The sequence below is a fragment of the Rattus norvegicus genome, chromosome 15 (genome assembly GCF_036323735.1).
Source record: "Rattus norvegicus strain BN/NHsdMcwi chromosome 15, GRCr8, whole genome shotgun sequence".
NCBI classification, from domain to species: Eukaryota; Metazoa; Chordata; class Mammalia; order Rodentia; family Muridae; genus Rattus; species Rattus norvegicus.
In genome coordinates, this window is record NC_086033.1 from 82,258,377 (window position 1) to 82,274,680 (window position 16,304).

At 41.7% G+C, this 16,304-nt stretch overlaps 1 protein-coding gene across 11 annotated transcripts in view; it reads left to right on the forward strand.

Annotated features, from left to right (window-relative positions):
- Positions 1 to 16,304, forward strand: part of Pibf1 (progesterone immunomodulatory binding factor 1) — a 169,304-nt gene that overhangs the window by 134 nt on the left and 152,866 nt on the right. For 6 of the 11 annotated variants that reach the window (XR_010057824.1, XR_010057825.1, XR_010057826.1 and 3 more), the window contains exons 1-5: positions 93 to 288; positions 1,192 to 1,459; positions 5,231 to 5,331; positions 7,244 to 7,442; positions 12,592 to 12,711. Coding sequence is in view for 6 of the 11 variants with exons in the window: in XM_006252405.5 (XP_006252467.1) it covers positions 1,208 to 1,459; positions 5,231 to 5,331; positions 7,244 to 7,442; positions 12,592 to 12,711 (672 nt within the window). In the remaining 5 variants the exon portion in view is untranslated. Of the gene's footprint in view, positions 1 to 64; positions 336 to 1,191; positions 1,460 to 5,230; positions 5,332 to 7,243; positions 7,443 to 12,591; positions 12,712 to 16,304 lie in introns of those variants that run through there. The other 5 variants (XM_224451.10, XM_063274323.1, XR_010057827.1 and 2 more) reach the window with 4 other exon arrangements.

The window sequence follows — 16,304 nt, forward strand, 5'->3', positions numbered from 1 at the left end:
AGTTCCCTGATGGTCGTGACGATTGGGCGAATGCTTGTCATTTCCGCCCACAGGTGGGCGGGGCTTTACTCTGGACTGCAGCTCCCAGCCTGCACCGCTTCCGACTGACTTCCGGGAGAGGGTGAGCTTGGTACCTGCGCGCCCTAGGTTCTTCGGATTTCTTCTGGGGCAGGGCGGGTGGTTGTCTTGGTGACCGCTCCTAACGGTCCGGTAACCCCGAGATACTTGTTGAGGGGTTGCAGCCTGAGCTGCTGACTGAAGACGCCATTGGTTCTTCCAAGTGTCCAGGTGAAGCTGGTTCTAGCCTTATATGCGGAGTTACTGACGCTTGAGAGGTAGCTTCCAGAAGTCTGTTTTCCTTTCTTTCACGCCGGGTGCAAAGATGCTAAAATGCATCAAGTTTAGAATTAATAGATTTCTTAGCCAAAGAGGGAGAGAAAGAAGCCGGTCCTTGGTGCTTTGTAACTCACACGAGGATTTGGTTTTTGTTTCACCTTTTTTTCCACTCCTTCCTAAAAAGGAAAGAGGCGGATTGTACTGTAGCTCTTCCTGTTCCTCCCACTACACACACACACACACACACACACACACACACACACACACACACACACACACACACACACACACTCCTTCCTCCACCTGTTTTCAAATTTTTCAGTGATGCCTTACGTGTAGAAATAAAACCTGGCATGTAAGCGTTGATGTCTCCTCTGCTCTTGCTTTATATATCCTCCAGGGACATAGAAACCTGGCATGTAAGCGTTGATGTCTCCTCTGCTCTTGCTTTATATATCCTCCAGGGACATAGAAACCTTTCCCTGTGTATGTCCAGACCCTTCCAGATTTAAATACTACTTCTATGAAAACTTAAACACTGACAAAAACCAACCTCCTTCAGTTTGGATACTTGGTATTATAGGGCTTTATCCTTTCTCTTTTATACAACTTTATTTACCTCTGAAGATTCTTGCCCCAAAACACACACACACACACACACACCCCAAACAGGTAAGTTTCTGATAGGATTTAGTGAATCTGTTTGATTTGAGCAGTAATTCATAGTATTAATCTGGCTTAGATTTGGAACCTTCTAATGCCTAATGATCTATGCAATCTTTGGTGTCTCGTTAATGTACTATATGCCCTGTAGTAGGTTTTTTGTATATTTAACTGTTTCTTTTTATTCAACAGAAGATTGATTCAAATAATGTCTCGAAAAATTGCCAAGGAATCAAAAAAAGTTAATATCTCTAGTTCTCTGGAATCTGAAGATATTAGTTTAGAAACAACCATTCACACAGATGATGTTTCCTCATCAGAAGAGCGAGAGGGTAAAGTCAAAATCACCAGGCAGTTAATCGAAAGAAAAGAGATACTTCATAATATTCAGTTACTGAAAATCGAGCTATCCCAAAAAAATATGATGATTGACAACTTAAAAATGGATTATCTTACAAAGGTAAGATCAGATGCAAATCTGTTATTTAACACAGCTTATTATCTTTAAACCTAAAAAAAAAAAAAGGCTGGCATATAGGCTGGGTATGGTTGCACATGACTCTAATCCTCGGAAGCAGAGGCAGGTGGATCTCTGTGAATTCTAGGCCAGCCTAATCAGGCCTGTGTTAAGGGATTCTGTCTCAAGAAATAAATAAATGAAAATAAATTTTTAAAAGGTATATATCAGTTGGAACTTAAATGGTACACTGCATATTCCTTTTTGAATACTGCCCTTTTATACTTCACATATTGATGGGGTGTTTTAAATGTATGATTGAGTAACTTTGGAAGGCTCAATTTTTAAAGTGTGGTATTAGTGGAATATGTGTTTTCTTAGGAGTTATTTATAGCCATGTTTTTGTAGCCAAGTTTTCTGCTTCACCAAATGTGATGTGACTGACTGGTTTTATAGGAAGAGTCAAAATCCTAAGTGTGTTGTGGAATCTGAGTTGTCCTTTCTTTAGAAGTCTGACTCCCTTGTTACCTTCCTACACAGTTACTGTGTCTGAGAGTTACTGTATCATAGAAGTCAGACTTAAGTGGCCATGCTCTTTGCCAAGTGTGTCATCTGTTAGCAAAGATGAGCTAGTTGGTGTATTTTACTAGTCAAGAAATAGTGACTGACTTCCGGACACATGTCTGCAGTGTCACTGCCTCTGTTCCTGAGGCAGTTACTTGTTTCTCACAGTGAACTTCCCCGCCTTACTCTCCATCTTAGCCCCTCCCACAGGAGCCTCTGTCCAGTAGCACGTTTTTGTTCTCATTATACTTCCACTTGTTAACTTGGTCTTCTATTGTAGTTCTATGCTACTTAATATGCTGTGCATATGAAGGTACCTCAGCGTTTTTCTACTGGAAGATACTATATTTATTTTGGGCCAGTGAGATAGTTTGGTGGGTAAAACTGCTTAACCATAGAGACCCGGGGACCTGAGTTCCATCTCTGGGATGTATAGGGGAAGAAGAGAAAACTCAGGAGAGTTACCATGGCATGCACACACACACACACACACACACACACACACACACACACACACACACACTGGAGAGAGAGCTAGGCAGTTAACAGTACTTACTAGTCTTACCATACAACCTGGGTTCAAATTTCAGAATGCACAGTGTCAGGGGATTCAACACTGTTTTCTTGCCACCGAGGGCACCAGACCCAAATATACATATGTGCAGGCAAAGCATTCAAACTCATAAAAGTTAATAAATCCTAAAATAAAGTATGGTTTAAATTTTTATTATTTATTAGTTGGGAGAAGCCTAGGCTCAAACACAGGGTTTTCAGCCTGCTAAGCAAGTGCTCCGGCCGTGAGGAGAATACATGAGGGAGAAAGAACAGTGACTTAATGGGGCCCTCCAAACCCTCAGAAAGAGTCTTCACATTAATGGCTGGGCCAGCAGAGCACATTAGGCTTGAAGCTTTTCTGTCTTGCCTTGTGTGTTTGAGCTGCTGAAACAAAGACTTTAGGAACAGGAGTTTGTTTTCACAGTGTGGAGGGGAGATATCCAGGGGTGGGTACGGCCTGTGAGCTCTTCATCCATTCTGGGTCTTCTACCTCTTGCTCGCCCTCACCTGGCCGACAGGTAGCTAGTTTTCTCCATCTGTCCTTTTCATTAGGGCAGCCGCTCCTGTCCTGGGCACACTGTCTGTGTAACCTAAGCATTCCCCAGATGGCCTCCCCCAAACCCCTATCACATTGATGATAAGTTACCACATAGGGAAGTAGAGATGAGAGAATACAGACACTTAAGAAGCACACAGTACATGTTAGCAGTTCTCAACTGAAATAGTAATGTCATTTGTCATCCCTTTGCATACCAAATTATGCATGGACACACACCCACAAACACATATAGACCTACCGCTTTATTTTACCTCTCTTGCTCTTAACGTTTGTTTTGTGTTCTGAGAGCACACATACTGGAGAGCACACGTAAAGCACATACAGAGTTGAAGAGCTCTTGTAGGAGTTGGTTCCCTCTCATCTGTCAATTTCATTTTTGGAAACTTCAAATCTGACTTCTATGTGTGCATCATTCTCCCTCCTCCATCCTCTCTCCAGTGCCTCCAGTGTATCTCCTCCCCCCAAAATTTAGGGCTTCTTAGCAAGATATTCTGAACTGTGTAACAGTAATCCTTAACGCAGAGGTAAGCAAGGGCTGTGTAACGGAGTTGCAGCCCATTCTGCAGAAGGACCTTTCTGTCTGGTACTAGAAGCATAGCCGCCTAACCCTTGAGGTGAGGACACAGACCTAGGGAGAACCTGTCTCCACCAGGTCCCCATCGAAACGTGTCCTTGTACCCACAGATAAATAAGTGTGGCTTTCAGCCCTTATCGAACAGGCTTTGTTTTGCAGCAAACCACAATTAGTCAAAATGCAGAAAACTGCTGACCATGGGGAGTCCAGCCAACTGATAGATTTATGACGCAACCCTGCATATCTAAGGCTCAGGGAACATCTTGGAAGAGGAGGATGGAAATATTTTAAGGCCATATCTGCTGGGTCTTTCCTTCCACCATACAGGTTTCGGGGATCTAACTTAGGTCTTCGAGATTGGCAGGAAGCAGTTACCTACCAAGCCATCTCGCCAGCGCACATTTGTTAGTGTCTTTTAATAGACTGTAGGGACCCTGAGTGCAAAAACATACTTGTATTTTGTTACTGCTGGATTCTAGTACTTGGAAGAGTGTCTCACACATAGTAAGTCCTCCACTGTTAAACCTCATTTTTGTCCACTTAGATGAAGCCTCTGGAATGAGCATTACAGACTTTGACAAGAATAGTTCCACTGGAATAGTATAGGACTAATGTATACTGAAGCTTTACTCTGATAGATAGCAGGGAAATGGTATTACAGCCTAGGAGTATTGTGGTCAAGGCTGTGTTGTTGTTTTGTGTGTTGGAGGCAGGATGTATTTGCTCAATGGTAAAGAGGATCCAGGACAGAGGGAGCTTGCTGTAAGAGGAATGCTGTTGTTAAACTCATCTACATTTTAGTGAAGAAAAAAGAACTGTCTGGATTGAAAGGAAGGGAAAGGAATGAGTAGACTAGCACAGGACAAAGTGCATAGGGGTTTACAGAAAGCACAGGATATTAGGGAACTGTAAGATTTATTTCAGCCAAGCCATGTGTTGTTTCCAGTTAGTCACAAAAGACCTTGTTGGCAAAGATCTCTGGGAGTGTACTCTGCCACAGTTAGAAGTTTTTACAAAGACAGTGACTTGAAAGTGGTATACTTTTGTTACACACTTTAAAGGTCAGATAAAGGAAGATGTGGACGTTTGTGAAATATCAGGAAAGGAAATTGGTGAGGAAACATAATAGTCCAGACAAGCATGTCAAGAGAGCCCTTTTCTTCTTCCTAGTTCAGAAACTGTGAGCTTAGTGAATTGAGCAGTTACTCATTTCATTCTGGATGGTTTTGTTTTCCTCTCCGTGGCAGTCACTGGGGGATATGCAGTGCTCGGGCTAACTCGTGGCTTACCAATGTGAGCAGGATGCTGGGATGCAGGTCCTGTCAGAGTGAGCCTTGTGTGTCAGTTGGGGAGAAGCTCTGTAATGGCAGCCTGGCAAAGACATCTAGAAGGCGGTGCTTCAGCCAGAGTTTTTGTGACTTCTGCTCTGTTTTCGGTGCTTTTGTTGTTGTTGTTGTTGTTGTTGTTGTTGTTATGCTAATTGAAAGCTGAACTTAGAACTTACTAGGTTCTCTCTGTTCAGGTTGAAGAGCTGGAGGAAAAACTTAATGATGCCCTTCACCAGAAGCAGCTGCTAACTTTGAGATTAGACAATCAATTGACTATTCAACAGAAAGACGCCAAGTAAGACTTGTTTTTCACAGAAACCTAACATCTATTTGTCAATTAAAGTAATTTTATTCTTGTTTATGCATTTTGCTATAGGCTGTAATAGAGAAATTTTAAATTAGATATGCTTATTTTCACATGTAGACCACCAAAGGGCAGGCTGCTTTATAACAGCATACAAAATGCATAGTTAAAATTTAACATTCATTCAACAAATAGTAGCTGAATAAGCAGCCGATAGATTACTAAAGGAGCTTTCTAAATTGAGCGCAACTTCTATGGAGACAGACTTTTTCTTCATTCATTCTGTAAAACATTCTGGATTACCCCAGCTATTGGATTTACTGTTTTGGTTTTTTTTTTTTTTAATACAATTAGTATGCCTATGTCAGGTATGTGTATACTTATCAAGTGGAAATTAAACCTGGCGTAGTGACACAGATATGTAATTCCAGCACTGGGTAGGTGGTGATCAAGGGTTGAAGGTCATCCTTGGCTACATAATGAGTTGGAGGCTAACTCTGGCTCAGTCAGGCCTTATCTGAAACAAACAGGAAGAACTAAAATACTGCTTACTCTCAAGTGTACCTATCCCAATTATACTTATGCAGTTTGTTTGTTTTTCTGAGGCAGGGTTTCTTTGTGTAACCCGACTACTCAGGAACTAGCTCTGTAGACAAGGCTAGCCTGGAAGTCACAGAGGGAGGCCTATCTCTGCCTCCCAAGTGCTGGAGTTAAGGGCATGCACCATCACTATCCAGCACACTCACATTTAAAATTCAAAATGACATAAACAGTGACATTTTAGTAGAAAACAAATTGCATTGTTTCTAGAATAAATTCATGGGAAAGGCTCACTAAAAGTGAGTGTCCAAAATGAATGAATGATTGAATGAATGTCTGGTAGCTCTTTTTTTTATTCCCAGCACTTGGGATGCAGAGGCATGCAGACCTCTATGAGCCAAGTCTAGTCCACAGAGGGAGTTTCAAGCCATCCAGAGCTACATAGCAAGACTTGTCTGGAAATTAGTAAAATAAATAAATAAGTCAATAGAAAATCAGGAGAGGCAAGATAGGTTTAAAGACTAAGCAAAAACAATTCCACAGATATGATAACATACCCAATTCTCCTCAGATTTTTGTAGTCTCTAGGCTGGGGAAGTGGCTCAGTTAAAATGCTTGCCAGCCAACCTGAGTTTGAATGCTCAGTGAAAGCTGAGGGTGGTGGTAGCTTCCTGAAAACCCAGCTCAGTGAGGGTGAAGGCAAACAGATCCCAGGAGCTCACTGGTCAGAAAGTCTAACCTAGAGAGCACCTCTGGGTTCAGCACATGCCCCTGTTTATAAAGGAAGGGGAAGAAACAACTGAGAAGGACACTCTAGAGTAAGCTTCTGGTCTCCGCACCGCCAGGATGGCTCAGACATACCTTCAGGGCTCAGTGTTTCTGTGGTAAAGAGACGCAGTATCCGGATGAAAGAGGAGTGAAAATTACTAACAAGGCTCCAAAGCCGGCATACAAGACTTTAGAACTTTAGCGCAGAGGTTGTGAACGTTCCTAATGCTCTGACCATTTGATATAGTTCCTCATGTTGTGGTGACCCCCAGTCAAAGAATTGCTGCTTCATGACTGAGATTTTGCTGCTGTTATGAATTGTAATGTAAAATCTGTGTTTCCAATAGTCTTGGGCAACCTCTGTAAAAAGGTCATTCAGTGCTCCAAAGGAGTCGTGACCCCTTTGTCATTTGTATTTTTAAGTTATTACCTAAGAATGTTGATTCTCCAATAATTTGTGACTGTACGTTTACTAATTTGTATGGATTTGCTACTTCATGTTTACCTAGATATATAAATCAGCCAAGAATACTGTGTAGAACTCTGAGAAAGGTCTCAGTGACTTAAAAGCTTGCCATAAATTCTCTTAACATAGAAAATATCAAGAACTAATGAAACAAGAAATGGAGACCATTTTGTTGAGACAGAAGCAACTGGAAGAGACAAATCATCAGCTAAGAGAAAAGGCTGGCGATGTCCGTCGGAATCTTCGAGACTTGGAGCTAACGGAAGAGCAGTATGAGAAGCTAAAATCTTTTCCTGAAGATCAGCTTTCTATTCCTGAATTTGTCTCTGTAAGTATCGTGCGTCACCTGGACAAAACTCCAAATAGATACAGGGTAGTAACACATAATGTAATCTTAGTCCTCAGGATGTGCAGATAGGGTCTATGGAGTGAGTTGGAGGCCATTTCTGTTTCAGAAAAACAAAAACAGTAAGTAAAGAGACCAAAACCACAGCTCCATCTGTTCCCAGACTGAAATTGGCTTAGCATTTTTATAGAGGCATTCTTCCTACATCGTTTTTATGTTTATGTTTTAAGTTGGCACACAAAGGAATTCATTGCCTTTTGGTGCGTATGTGACATGTGTGTGTTGTTCCTCATCCTCCTGTCCCTGACACCCCGACTCCTGACCTCCTCCAGGCTGGTTGCTCCCTCCCATGAGTAATCGATCCCTCCTCCTTTCACACCTAATCAGTTGCTCTCTCTAGATCCCATCTGCTGGAGAATTCCTCCCTCTTATTACCCCATTCCTAGGTTCACAGTGCCATTGAATTTTAAATTAGGTTCCACATAGAGAAGACACACTTGTCTTTCTGAGTCTGGCTCGATGAAGGAGGGAGGTGGGGAAAGCAGATGTATGTAGGATAAGAACACTAAAATAAAAGAAAGGGAAAGATGAAGCACTGTTATGGGGGAAAACAAGTAAGATAGAAAAAAGGTTTCTCAATTATGAAGAAGTTAAAAAATAGCTAAGCCTAAGAAGGGTTGGAAAGATACAAGTATTTTAAGCAGTGTGTAGTCAGTGGAGCATGAAAATAAAAGGAGATATGGAGGAAACATGGGGGAAAAGATCTTATGGGAAAAAATAATATATATATATACACACACACATACATATTAGTATATATATACTAATGAAAATTAAAACTTAGATACATATTTTTAGAATTCAAAAATAATTTTTCGTACTGTAAAGCAAACAACCAAACCAAACAAATAAAAACATCTTAAAGATGCACCAAAAAGGGGAGGGGGAATCACACTAGGACAAAAGAGTAAAAACGAAAAGGATGCTGGGTGGCCCAAGCCTTAAACCCAGCGCAGGCAGATCTCTGAGTTCAAGGCCAGTCTGATCTATAAAGCGTGAGTTCCAGGACAGCCAGGGCTACACAAAGAAGCCCAACAACAACAAAGAACAAACAAAAAGGATGAAGTGTTGGAGTCGGCTTGCTGGGCCCTGGGAAGTTGGAGAGTGCCAGGTCCATCTATGGAGACACAATTACTCACGTGGACTCCAGGCTTTCCTGTGGCTGATGCTGAGTGGGACACTATTAGACACATGCCAGGTGCCTCCTGCTTTACTTGGTAGATTTTCTTTGTATGCCATAGGCCTCTGCTGGCCATACTTTGCACTTTTTAGGAAGCAGTTTCTCTCAGTCTCCCTAGACACAGCCGATCTTACCCTCTGGTGTGGTTCATGTTCTAGATGGAAATGTCTCCCAAGGGTGTTAGTGTGGCCACAGTAGGCCTGTGTAGGTAGAGAACCTGCCTTTGTACTTGCCTGACCTGCAGAGACTGATCCTGTTGGAGGGTATCAGCTTCACTGCTGGACCTTCAGAGTTCCTGGGCTCTGTAATAGTGAATGGGACATCAGTGGCTTCCACAGTTGAGTGATGTATCCACTGACATCAGGCCAGAGCTGTGAAGTCTAGGTCCTGGCCATTGACGGCAAGATTGTGTTTCTCTGAGCTCTTCTCTTTCTGCCCATCCTTTCCTCTGATCAGTTTCCTCTCACCCTGCTGTCCACTACTGCCTGCCCTCTTGGGCTTTTCCTCCTCATGGTGTTGTGGCAGATAAAACTGAGACTCCCTGGCCAGTGAGTGGTTTTTGAAGTTCTTAGGCCCATAGGGTAGTTCAGTTTGTACAGTGGGTCCTGTCTCAAGATGACTGCTACTTGCCACACTTAGTCATGTAGCAAGACAACAATGAGATTCCCCTCTGCTGACACACTGCTATAGGAATGAGTGTCCCACTAAAACCCTTAATTTGATTTGTGGTTCTTGATGGCTTTGGGCTTACCCTGAGGGTAGGACTGCTGACATTTATTTGGTGTAACTTTTGGAAGCCACGTTGAGTCATCTTCCCTCTCCTGCTAGAGAGCGGTTAGGGTGAAGCTATATTTAGCTTGTGCCTGTTATATATACATGCTGGTGTATGTGCACATAGGTGTGCATGCAGTAGAGGCCACACGATAGCCTCTGCTTAGTATTACTTAGGCATAATCTTGTTATTTATTTAGTCATTCATTCATTCATTCATTCATTCATTCATTCATTCATTTTTGAGACAGAGCTTGCCAATTAATTAGGCTAGCGAAGCCCAGATATTTGCCTGCCCTGCCTTCCAGCACTGGGATAATAACCATGTTCCACCACACCTGGCTTTGTCTGTGGGGTTTGGGTATTGAACTCTAGTTGTCCTCCTCCTGGCTGACACGTGACCAATTGCTATCTCCCCAGCCTCTCAGCTCACTTCTTGGCAATTCATACTCTTTTTCTCTTTCAAGTATTCTTTTATTTCCTTTGTGGATTTCCAAACCCTTTCTCTCTTTGAGGTAGTCTTGATTGTCTTACTCTGACTCTCCTTCTCTGGATCATCCAGGGACAAGTTTAGGCTTACCTTACCCTAACGTATTGCTTTTGAAACACCCATTGATAACATTTATTTGACCCTCATAAAAATGGAGAGTATATTTAAGTCCAGAATTTCAGTGACTCCATAACCTGCAAAATTAGTTCTTTTATAGTGTTTTACAACAGTCTCAAAGAGAACTATGAGGATGAGGCAGATTAGTATTGTCTGGAGTTAGTTAGGGCTAGTGGAATGTTTATGATTATTGGGGGGTAACGATGGGGCAGAGTCTTGGTGTAGATCAATTCAGAATCTAGTTTTCTTAAGCAAACTTGTACTTAGGCTTAATCTTTGGTGTGAGTCTCAGGTCAGTTCAGTATCAGCAACCCTTTCTAGCCTAAAGAGCTTTTGTTTGTATGGCCATATCTGTTTACAGGGCAATATTTGAAACTAAGCCTGAAGGAAACAGATTAAGCACAAGAAGGGCTGGGTGTGATGGTGCTCTAACAGTGCTTGTCCCAGCTACTGGAAAGGCTGAGGCAGGAGGATGTCTTGAACTCAAAGGTTCAAGGTGGCCAGCTTCAGCAATGAAGCAAGACCTCCTCTAAAAACAAATAAACAAATAAAGTCAAAATTAGATAAAATATCTATTTGCTTTATAAGTCCCAGTGTCATCATCATCATATATCTCGTATAGAGAATGACTGAGAATTAAATTGAACAAGATAATACTTAATATTACTATGAAAATGCTTTTTATTTTGTGAAAATTCTAGAAGAATTGAGAACAATGAACAGGGTAAGGGCTAGAAATGGCCAAAGCCCTCACTGACAACTGTTGCTTTTTTTATGTTAAGTATGATTTTACCCTGAGAGCCTTCCTTTTCTCCTCATTTATAAAAGCTAATAATATAGCTCTCTGTTGTAAAGATTAACTGAGTATGTAAAACATATGTTAAATGCCTAGCACACTGTAAATGCGGAATACTACCTACTCTCTACTACCTACTCTCTGCTACCTACTGTCTTGCTGGCATGGTAGTTGTTCTTGGTTCTCAGTGGCTCAAAGTTTCTGGATCAGTGACCAAATTATATGGTAGCTTTTTGTCCAGCTTTTGATTTAAATGGGTATACTGGCTAGTTTTGTGTTACCTTGACACAAACTGGAGTTATCAAAGAGAAAGGAGCCTCCCTTGAGGAAATGCCTCCAGGAGACCCAGCTGTAAGACATTTTCTCAATTAGTGATCAAGGAAGGAGGGACCCTTGTGGATGGTGCCATCCCTGGGCTGGTAGTCTTGGGTTCTATAAGAGAGCAAGCTGAACAAGCCAGGGGAAGCAAACCAGTAAGCAGCACCCTCCATGGCCTCTGCATCAGCTCCTGCTTCCTGCCCTGCTTGAGTTCCAGTCCTGACTTCCTTTGGGGATGAACAGCAATGTGGAAGTGTCAGCTGAATAAACCTTTTCCTCCCCAACTTCTTCTTGGTCGTGTTGTTTTGGGCAGGAATAGAAACCCTGACTAAAGACAATGGGTCAGTTACAGTTTTTCTGCCCAACATATACTGTCTTAAAGAAATATTGTAAGCTTCATTCATAAGTTATTAAGTATATATATTTTTGCCTCCTGGTGTATTAGTATTCTTTTGCACTTTTGCTTTAAATATTATTCTAACTAAATGACTGATACAGATTTCACTGCCTTAAGGACCAACTTTAATACTTGCCTCTTACTAAACAGGGTATTTCTATAATATAATCTTGACTTGGGTTATATGCCTATGTAATAAGTAATCCGTAATTGCTTGTCCTTGCCTTATTGATGGCTTCTTGGTTCTTAGAGCCTTGTAGGGTGGGATAGTTGGGTTATAACAGGAAAGTGAAGAGTGAGAAGAGAGGTTTGGATTGAGTGGGAACAATTCTCCAGTCATCATGATTCATTCTCAGGACCCTAACAACTGCAGGGACAGTCATGTGGTGGGATGCTGCCAAGAGCCTTGGATAAGAGCAAAGAATGACATTTATCTCTTACTCAAATTGATATTTAGATTGACTGGGCAGTATAGAAACCAGGTGAAAATCCCAGGCCTCATAGCGCGTACTTTGGTGTAGAACCTAGCAAACAGCGACTTAAGAATGGTGTGTGTGGAGGTGTCACAGTGCTACAGACGACACAGGCGGACGGAGACGAGGGAGTTCAGTTTGCAGGGCATTTTGTTATTTAAATTTCCTTAGATTTGTTACTGATAGACCTGTGAGGATTGCATTCCCAGTGCGCTAGTGGATGGTGCTGAATGCTTGGCGGCATATTCTCTTTCCTTTATATGCATATCTATGGTAAAGATTATAGAAGACATTGCGAAAAGGCTACCAAAAACAGGTATATCAGTATACCTTAATAAAATTATTCAAAAGATTTCCTAAAATTTCCAGTTAATATTTTTACCATAATTGAATCAGAGTAAGGAAATGGCAGAAAGTGAAGCCATGCAGGACAGCCTGCTGCATGCAAGTGGCAAGCTGCGTGTGAGTGCAGTGCTTAATTCTGATTGGATTCAGGATCGCTTATTTTACTTTCTTTTTTTTTTTTTAGATTCGGTTCTATGAGCTAGTAAACCCATTAAGAAAGGAAATCCATGAACTACAGGTGAAGAAGAATGAACTATCTGAAGAGTTAAGTACAAATAAAGGCCAACTGAAGCAGCTGACGGAGGTTTGTAGTATTTTCTTGGAAAGATATTGCAGCTTTTCTGTAGGAGCTTCTTAACATTTGTGCAAAGGACATCAAAGTGACACAAAATAAGACCAGGGAACTCATAAGTTCCAGACTCCTTCCCAATAAGTTGGCAGGACAGTCCTCATCACTGTTGATGTGTAAGCATTAACAGCACACCATGTGTTCTGAGAAGGATCCTAATCATATAAGACTATCATGCTTACAACTCTTCATTTACAGAAGGGCTCCCTGGACATTGGTTCATTAAAACATTGGCCAAATATCCCAGAATACCATCATGTACTTATAGTTGACTAAATAAGAAATAATGGTGAATTGATTTATTTTCCTCTCTAATAGCTTTTTTAAAAATGGCATAGCTGTTTTCTCCAAAGAGTTCATCAAGCTAGAATGAAAACAATTTTACAAGTAAAGGCTTGTAAAAACAGTTCTTATTGGTTAGCCTTATCCATGGTGTGAAAGGAAGTGACTGTCACTGTATCAGCCATTCCTCATCAAATGCAATTGACTCTTGATTCTTCTGAACATGTGTACTGATATTAGTCTTTCCCTGTATGTTAATCATTAACACGCATGATGCTGCTGTTCTGTGTCAACAACAGGAGGCAATATCTGCCCTCATTCCAGTAGGCTAGAGTTAAAGCATCAGTTTTTAACATTGGGTAGAGTCTGTGATCTTGATCAAGTTATTTAACATTTCTTTTCAAATGAAGAAACAATAGTAGTATTGAATCACCGATGTTTATATTTGAAAGTAAAACTCTGTCTTCACAAAGTATTATACAAATATTTATGTGTTATCCTATGTCAAGGGCAAGTTTTTCAATGATCTGTAACCCAGAAGTTGTTATATCAATTTATATTTTCAGTGCTGTACTTTGGCACTGTGAGCAGGATAGAAGGGCCTAGCCCGGCCCCTCTGATCTCTGTGTCCTGCTACACAAGCACGTGGCATCTTCAGCAGCAAGCTCTTACCGCGTTCAGGAGGAGCAACGGCCGAGGCAATTGCCTGGGTTGTTTGGGCTTTTGGCCAGCAAGTTTTGGCCAGCAAGTCTTTGTCAAGTAGTACTGAGATTCTTGTTCAGTAACCAGTGGCTGCGAGGTACAGCTTTACCCATGCACACAGGGCACCTCCAACCAAAGTCACTGTGATGTTTAATTTTTAGATTAATTTATCAAGTATCCGATTTCCTTATGTCATTTTCTTGTATCATTAGTGGTCACTTCTCTCCGTGTCCCTGCTCCACTCCCCTTAAATGTTTCTAGCACTCGTGCTCCCTTAACTCCCCCTTCTCTTTTCATTCATTCTGCTGCCCCACATGCATGAGCCCCTTTCTACTTTCCTTGCCTTACACATCTCACTGCCGTGTGAGTGCACATACATAAAAGTTACAGGCTAGTATTTACACATGAGAGAAAGAATTCAGTTCCCTATAAATGTTATTTCAAAATTTCATTACTATATGTTGTGCATTTTTATTATTAATTGATGATATCTATGGTGATTCCATTTTCCTGTTATTGTTATTAATACCCTTGTATATGAAAGTATATCTATGGTAGGATACAGAGTACTTTTGATATTTGCCTAGGTGTAGTACTAGGTAATGTCGAAGTCTATTTTTAGCTTTTGAACAGCATCCACACTGATTTCCAGCATGCCTGCCCCAGTTTGCATTCCCACAACAGTGAGTACATCTCACCAGCATTGAGCGCTACTTGTTTTCTTAATGCTGACCATTCTATCTCTGGGTAATATGGAACCTCAAAGTAGTTTTAATTTGCATTTCCCAGGCCACTAAGGATGTTTAAAAATACTTCCTGTCCAATAACAATAATTGTATTAGTGAAGCAAGATCACTTACATCTATCCTTGCTTGCTTTCTGTTCTGATAAACACCATGACTAAAGCAACTTGGAGAGGAAAGGGTTCATTTAATGCGACACTTTACAGCTCCTCACCTTGTGAGAGAGAGCCTGGAGGCAGGACTGAGGCAGCCACTGTGGAGGAGTGCTGCTTACTGCCTTGCCCCCAGACTCATGGTCGACTATCTGTCCTATGTAGGCCAGACCCACCTGCCTAGAGATGGCACTGCACAGTACAATGGAATCTCCTACATAATTCTAAAAAAATGTCCACAGACCAATCTAATGGAGACAGTTCATTTGCGATTCCTTCTTTCCAGGTGTGTCAAGTTGACAACCAACGTCGGCAACCACAAAATCCTATTAGTTAAGATTTTAATTATGTGATATTTAAACAAAAAGTTTAGACTTAATATAAAAGGCAAATGTATTATAAACAGGTAAGGACTAAAAAGAATATTATGATCTTTAAGGGGAGGTGTTAAAATCTGCATTATTGAAGAGTTAGCTGGAGATGGTAGGCTTCTAGGATCCAATTAGTAGCAGAGAACCATTATCTTTAGTAGTTAACTAGTCATCAGCTCCTAGTTTACCAGAAATATTAAATGAAGTGGCCCTCAAAATTGCCCATCAAATACACATAGCAAAAAATGTCTATTTTTTATTTGTTATTTTATTTACATTTCAAATGTCATTCCCTTTCCCAGTGTACTGGCTAATTTTGTGTGTCAACTTGACACAAGCTGAAAGGAGCCTCAGTTGTGGAAATGCCTTCATGAGATCCAGATGTAAGGCATTTTCTCAACTAGAGGTCAAGGTGGGAGGACCCAGCCCATTGTGGGTGGTGCCATCCCTGGGCTTGGTGGTCTAGGGTTCTATAAGAAAGCAAGCTGAGCAAACCAGTAAGAAACATCCCTCCATGTCCTCTGCATCAGCTTTTGCTTCCTGACCTGCTTGAGTTCCAGTCCTGACTTCCTTTGTTGATAAAACAGCAATGTGGAAGTGTGAGCTGAATAAACCCTTTCCTCCCCAACTTGCTTCATGGTCATGATGTTTGTGCAGGAATGGAAACCCTGACTAAGACAGCCAGTTTCCCCTCCCCAGTTTCCTTCTATCCCATCTCCCCTCCCCCTGCTTCTATGAGGATGCTCTCCTACCTATTCACCCATTCCCGCCTCACTACCCTAACATTCCCCTACGCTGGAGCATAAAGCCTTCACAGGACCAAGGACTTCCCCTCCTATTGATGCCAGACAATGCCATCCTCTGCAGCTGGAGCCATGAGTCTCTCCATGTGCACTCTTTGGTTGGTGGTTCAGTCCCAGAAAGCTCTGGGGTGTCTGGTTGGTTCATATTGTTGTTCTTCCTATGGGGTTGCAAACCCCTTCAGCTCCTTCAGTCCTTTCTCTAACTCCTCCACTGGGGTCTCCGTGCTCAGTCCAGTGGTTGGCTGCAAGCATCCTCATCTGTATTCGTCAAACTATGGCAGTAACCCAGAATTGCTCCTATCTAAAGGAAATACTGGGACAAAGAGTAGAGCAGAGACTGAAGGAAAGGCCAGCTAGAGACTGCCACACCTGGGGATCCATCCTATATGCAGCCACCAAACCCAGACACTATTGTTGATGCCAAGAAGTGCATGCTGACAGGAGCCTGATATAAATGTCTTACTTTTCTAGAGATGACAGTCACATAAAATTTCT